General features: G+C 46.5%; 1 protein-coding gene across 3 annotated transcripts in view; it reads right to left on the bottom strand.

The window, feature by feature from the left end:
• Nucleotides 1-390: 390 nt before the first annotated feature.
• The window catches only part of LOC145544397 (retinol dehydrogenase 16-like), a 30642-nt gene continuing 24092 nt past the window's right edge, over nt 391-6940 (bottom strand). For all 3 annotated transcript variants that reach the window (XM_081587287.1, XM_081587288.1, XM_081587286.1), the window contains 4 exons: nt 2883-3141; nt 1868-2031; nt 1090-1326; nt 391-731 (listed from right to left, as the gene is read on the bottom strand). In XM_081587287.1, the coding sequence (XP_081443413.1) occupies nt 1109-1326; nt 1868-2031; nt 2883-3141 (641 nt within the window). In that variant the 3' untranslated portion in view covers nt 391-731; nt 1090-1108. The remainder of the gene's footprint in view (nt 732-1089; nt 1327-1867; nt 2032-2882; nt 3142-6940) is intronic.

Genomic DNA, 6940 nt, shown 5'->3' with positions numbered 1-6940 from the left:
GCCTTGTGGCTGCTGTGTGGACTCTGGCATGGGATCCAGCTCCTGCTCATGTCCATCAGACCAGACCTGGCTCCGCCCCCAAGGAATGCAGCCTGGAAGGACAAGGACTGGGAATCTGCTGAGGGTCCAGCCTGAGGACTCGGCTGGTGTGCACTGCACTTCTTTTTCAATGCATTTGCTGTTCAGCCTTATCTGAGTTAGAGCCCTTGTGTCACAGATGAAACAGGTGGCCATGGAGCCCATCTCAGTGCAGCCCTGCGTCCCCCCACCCCTTGCAGGACCAGCAAGGAGGGTCAGAGCTTTATAACCTCACAAGCCCGCTGACATTCTGGAGAGGATTCCAGGGGGTGATTCCAAACCTCCTGAACACACCCCCCCCCAAGGCATAAAGTGAATCAATGATGATTTATTTGATTTCATTTGGTTTGGTGAGGCTGGTACTCTTTGTGTGTGTCATAAATAATAATTTGAAAATCAAGTGCCTTCAGTTTAACCATGAAGCCCTAGCATGCATTCTAGTAGGTGAACTTTTCAAATGAAATTTTAGGGAAAAAATAATCAATGGAAATTCTTGTTTCCAAGATGGATCAAATCCTGGTTTCTGTACTCAAACCTGCCAAGGCCACCGAATTGGCACCCAGGTTGTTGGATCAGGCTGGTGGACACCCTCCACTGTCAAGTCACACCTTCAGGGTAGAGGGGCTTTGATCCTCCTGCCCATCATTTCCATCCTGGGGAAGAGGGAGACAGAACATGGGAAAGATTCACCTGAAAAAGTGGACAGAGCACAGGGAACTGAAACCACAGTGTCTCATGTCCTCCCCACAGTATGGCTTTTCACAGCTGATGTGGGTCATAAAGCAAAAGGGACAGAATGGAGACGTGAGCATCCGACCGCGGTTCCTCAGGCACAATCTTCTCTCTTTCTTCCTACTTTCCTCAAGTCCTAAGCAATGACCCAAGCAAAGCCTGGGGAGTGGGTGGAGTGAGATGGAATGTGTGTTCTGGTGCTGTGAGAATCCACCTTTTCACCTTATTTCCCTCCCTCCATGTGTCCTCTCCCCACCCAACGACCCAACTCCCACCTACCATGCACCCCACTCTTGGATTACAGGACCTTAGCAGGCAAAGGGTAACCCCAATACATCATGAGATCCACCAGGAAGCTGGGCAGGTAGCTCATCGGGAGATAGAGGAACTTGGCATCCCAACCAGCTGAGTATCTGCTGCGGGGATGGCAGGAGGTCAGGGCATGTTCCATGCAGTTGGTCACCAAGGACAGATTTCCAGCCCACGGTACCTTCAGAAAATCCGATGTCTTTATAACTGTCCAGAAGGAGACACCATCCTAGTTATTCTCGTTTTCCAGCCCTCCCATTTCCAGATCAACCTGACTTCCCAAAAATTCTGTTCTCTTCCAAAATCATGGTCCATATCATATCAGTAGATTTCACTGCAATATGTCCTAGCACTTAGCAGAAAATACACTTCCACACTAAGTTAGCGCCCTCTAGTACCTTTCTAGGGGATACGTATACTACATATAGGAGATCTCTACCCACCCTAGAAATAGAGGCACCTGAAGAAAGGTGGTCCTAACACCAGCTTGCCATGATTCCAGTGGTGTATCCCTCTGTGGCATCAGTCTCCTTTCCAAATTAAAAGGGTTTCTGAAGAGAAACTGTTCTCTAGATCTACCAAGCCTTGATCCTTCCCTTCTGTCACCAGTTGACCAAACAGAGACCTTGGGGATGAGCTCATATCTCCACTGTGTGGGTAACTCAGAGCCTGGAGGATGGAACTGAGACTGGAGTAGGTACTAACGATGTATTTCTGAATATTTTTCCAAAGCCCAGAGCTTACTCACAGTCAGCAATAAAGTTGTCTCCATAGAGTTCCTGGATCTCTGGGCTGACGTGATCCCATGATGCTTGGAGGGTTGCATTAAATACCTCATCTTTGGTCATATTGGTCAGGAAGTAACCAGGCTCAATCATAGCCACCTTCACTCCAAAGTAAGTGAGCTCCCTCCTGTAATGTAGACAGGATGAGGGGCAAGGGTTTGAGAGATCATGCAAGCAGAACATGAAAGAATAGTCAGACACCAGTACAGGGCTGGGTGAGATGGGCTGGGAGCTCTCAGAAGTTGAGAGGCCCAGAAGCCAGAGAGAGAAGTTCATGGTGATGTTACTGCTTCTCTATAGAGTTTGACCATTTTCCCAGTTATTTCACACCCCGTGCCTATCAGCTCTACATCCTACCAACTGTGCTGCAGAGCACTGCTTAAACACTACCTGCTCCTATTCCTCTCACTCCAATCAATCACCATGTCTGCATATTATGTCTTTCCATAGTCCACATCCCCTGTCTCCCCTCTCCCACACCAGTAACCCCTCTGTCCTCTAAGGAGCATCCACCTGCCTGTGGACAGAGCTCCCACACATCAGAGCCACCCTCTCTCTGCAACCAGAGGTTTCTACCACTGATTTGACTACGTGGCTCCCTTGGCTAATTGCTTCAAGGGATACACTTACCCCCAGCGCCCCCAGAGCCTAAATACCACAGCAGCTGAGCACATGAAAGGCCTGCACAGGCAAATCTATCCATTATTGTGCCTCCAATAATTTCTGACCATGGGCCCTCCTAAAAGGCAGGAATAAGTTGCATCAAACTCTATAGGTCTGGGACCAACTGGAGACGCAAAAGACATGAACATGCTTCCCATCAAAAGACCTACACAGTAAGTGAGAGGGACCTTGAAGGAGGAGACATTAGGTCTGTGATATACGAAAATCCCTGTAGAACCCCCACCTTAACCCCTTCCCTGCCTCAGTGCATATGAGGAGGGGAAGAGAAGAAGGGCCTCCCTCCCAGACCATTACCTGAGGGAGTCCGAGAAGGCCTCCACGCCGTACTTGGACATGCAGTAGCCTCCACCAAAGAGAGCCACCCGGCCCATGACACTGGAGACGTTGACCACACGACCCCTTGCCTTCCGCACCAGGGGCAACATATTCAGGGTCACATCTATCATTCCCAACAGGTTCACATCCAGAATCTTCACAAAGTCCTGTTTGGTCAGCCACTGATTGGGTACCATGGATGTGCAAATGCCGGCATTATTCACCAGACCCCAGAGTCCTGGGAAGAGTGAGGATGAGAGGGAAACACTGTGCTGGGCCCAGGAGTGAGGACTGAGTCATGTGCCAAGTCACCCTCCAACCCAGAAGAACTTTAGGAGAAGGGTACAGGGGATGGGCTGGAGGAGAGACAAACATGCTCCTGGGGCTGTGAGGAGACCAAAACTTGTGAGCAGTGGGAGGGCAGAAGGTGTGCTTCCTCCCAACCCAACCTTCACACCCTGCCCACTGCCTGGTGACAAGGAACAGGAACCTCAGAGTTGATGAAGGCAGGTATTGAGCCTGAGGAAATCTAGTGGGTCTATAATCTGGAACTCAAGAGTGAAGTTTTGGGTTTTCACAGTCCATGGTATCTCTGCAAGTGAAAGTCACTAAGTTGTGTACAACTCTTTGTGACCCAAGGGACTGTGACCCCAGGGACTATACAGTTCATGGAATTCTCCAATCCAGAATACTGAGTGGGTAACTTTTCCCTTCTCCAGGGGATCTTACAAACCCAGGGATCGAACCAGGGTCTCCGCATTGCAGGCAGAGTCTTCACCAGCTGACCTCAGGGAAGCTCAAGAAGACTGGAGTGGGTAGCCTATCCATTCTCCAGGGGATCTTCCTGACCCAGGAATCGAACCAGGGTCTCCGCATTGCAGGCAGATTCTTTACCAACTGAGCTATCAATGGTGTCTTTGCACACTAATAAATATTCCCCAGCTTTCAAGATTTTCTGACAGCTTTAGGACTGAGTGCTCAACAGTTAGTATGAGGAAAATAGAGAAAACATAGACAATCAGGATGGGTGGGGAAGAGAGGAAAAAAGGAGTCAAGAGATGAAGACAAAAACAAAAAAAGATGAGTGTAACTGAGTGCAGACTGGTTGAGTAAAACAGACCTGAGATCTCAGGATTGAGGGCACTTGGTGGCAGCCCTGGGGAGGGCAGGGATGCCTATCCTTACCCTTGACCGCCAGAACACAGAGTTCACCCCCTACCCCAGAAAACTCCACCTTCTCCTCCCACTCACACAGGAGGCCACCCTGGCTTCATCTTCTTCATGCAAATTCACCCAGCTTAAAGGAAACCACTTGCAAGAATCCAAGACACAATCCCAACGTTTTAAAGTAAATCTTTACTCAAAATGGATTAAAGATCTAAACATAAGACCAGAAACTATAAAACTCCTAGAGGAAAACATAGGCAAAAGACTCTCCGACATAAATCATGCAGGATCTTCCATGACACACCTCCCGGAATATTGGAAATAAAAGCAAAATAAACAAATGGAACCTAATTAAAGTTAAAAGCTTTTGCACAACAAAGGAAACTATAAGCAAGGTGAAAAGACAGCCTTCAGAATGGGAGAAAATAATGGCAAATGAAGCAACAGACAAACAGTTAATCTCAAAAATATACAAGCAACTCCTGCAGCTGAACACCAGAAAAATAAATGACCCAATCAAAAAATGGGCCAAAGAACTAAACAGACATTTCTCCAAAGAAGACATACAGATGGCTAACAAACACATGAAAAGATACTCAACATCACTCATTATCAGAGAAATGCAAATCAAAACCACAATGAGGTACCATTTCACACCAGTCAGAATGGCTGCTATCCAAAAGTCTACAAGCAATAAATGCTGGAGAGGGTGTGGAGAAAAGGGAACCCTCTTACACTGTTGGTGGGAATGTAAACTAGAACAGCTACTATGGAGAACAGTGTGGAGATTCCTTAAAAAACGGAATAGAACTGCCATATGACCCAGTAATCCCACTGCTGGGCATACACACCAAGGAAACCAGAATTGAAAGAGACACATGTACCCCAATGTTCATCACAGCACTGTTTATAATAGCTAGGACATGGAAGCAACCTAGATGTCCATCATCAGACGAATGGATAAGGAAGCTGTGGTACATATACACAATGGAATATTACTCAGCCATTAAAAAGAATACATTTGAATCCGTTCTATTGAGATGGATGAAACTGGAGCCCATTATACAGAGTTGAAGTAAGCCAGAAAGAAAAACACCAATACAATATACTAATGCATATATATGGAATTTGAAAGATGGTAACGATAACCTGATATGTGAGACAGAATAAGAGACACAGATGCATAGAACAGTCTTATGGACTCTGAGGGAGAAGGTGAGGGTGGGATGTTCTGAGAGAATAGCATTGAAACATGTATATTATCATATGTGAAACAGAACACCATTCCAGGTTTGATGCATGAGGCAAATATTCAGGACTGGGGCAATGGGATGACCCAGAGGGATGGGATGGGGAGGAAGGTGGGAGGAGGGTTCAGGATGGGGAACATATGTAAACCCATGGCTGATTCATGTCAGTTCAGTTCCGTTCAGTTGCTCAGTTATGTCTGACTCTTTGTGACCCCATGAACTGCAGCACGCCAGGCCTCTCTGTCCGTCATCAACTCCCGGAGTCTACCCAAACCCATGTCCATCAAGTCAGTGATGCCATCCAACCATCTCATCCTCTGTCCCCCCAATCCTCCTGCCCCCAATCCTACCCAGCATTAGGGTCTTTTCCAATGAGTCAACCCTTCGCATGAGGTGCCCAAAGTATTGGAGCTTCAGCTTCAACATCAGTCCTTCCAATGAACACCCAGGATTGATCTCTTTTAGGATGGATTGATTGGATCCCCTTGCAGTCCAAGAGACTCTCAAGAGTCTTCTCCAACACCACAGTTCAAAAGCATCAATTCTGTGGTGCTCAGCTTTCTTCACCGTCCAACTCTCACATCCATACATGACCACTGGAAAAACCATAGCCTTGACTAGACGGACTTTTGTTGGCAAAGTAATGTCTCTGCTTTTAAATATGCTATCTAGGTTGGTCATAACCTTCCTTCCAAGGAGTAAGCGTCTTTTAATTTCATGGCTGCAATCACCATCAGCAGTGATTTTAGAGCCCCCAAAAATAAAGTCTGACACTGTTTCCACTGTTTTCCCATCTATTTCCCATGAAGTGATGGGACCAGATGCCATGATCTTAGTTTTCTGAACGTTGAGCTTTAAGCCAAGTTTTCAGTCTCCTCTTTCACTTTCATTAAGAGGCTCTTTAGTTCTTCTTCACTTTCTGCCATAAGGGTGGTGTCATCTGCATATCTGAGGTTATTGCTATTTCTCCCAGCAATCTTGATTCCAGCTTGTGCTTCATCCATGAACAGTATGAAAAGGGAAAAAGATAGGACACTGAAAGATGAACTCCCCAGGTCAGTAAATGCCCAATATGCTACTGGAGATCAGTGGAGAAATAACTCCAGAAAGAATGATGGGATGGAGCCAAAGCAAAAACGATACCCAGCTGTGGATGTGACTGGTGATAGAAGCAAAGTCTGATGCTGTAAAGAGCAATATTGCATAGGAACCTAGAATGTTAGGTCCATGAATCAAGGCAAATTGGAAGTGGTCAAACAGGAGATGGCAAGAGTGAACGTCGACATTCTAGGAATCAGCGAACTAAGATGGACTGGAATGGGTGAATGTAACTCAGATGACCATTATATCTACTACTGTGGGCAAGAATCCCTTAGAAGAAATGGAGTAGCCATCGTGGTCAACAAAGAGTCCAAAAGGCAGTACTTGGATGCAATCTCAAAAATGATAGGATGATCTCTGTTCATTTCCAAGGCAAACCATTCAGTGTCACAGTAATCCAAGTCTATGCCCCGACCAGTAACGCCGAAGAAGCTGAAGTTGAATGGTTCTATGAAGACCTACAAGACCTTCTAGAACGAACACCCAAAAAAGATGTCCTTTTCATTATAGGGGACTGGA

Source organism: Giraffa tippelskirchi, chromosome 4, assembly GCF_054371585.1.
Source record: "Giraffa tippelskirchi isolate mGirTip1 chromosome 4, T2T-mGirTip1v1.2.pri, whole genome shotgun sequence".
Lineage (NCBI taxonomy): Eukaryota > Metazoa > Chordata > Mammalia > Artiodactyla > Giraffidae > Giraffa > Giraffa tippelskirchi.
This window is presented reverse-complemented; position numbering and strand designations above follow the sequence as displayed.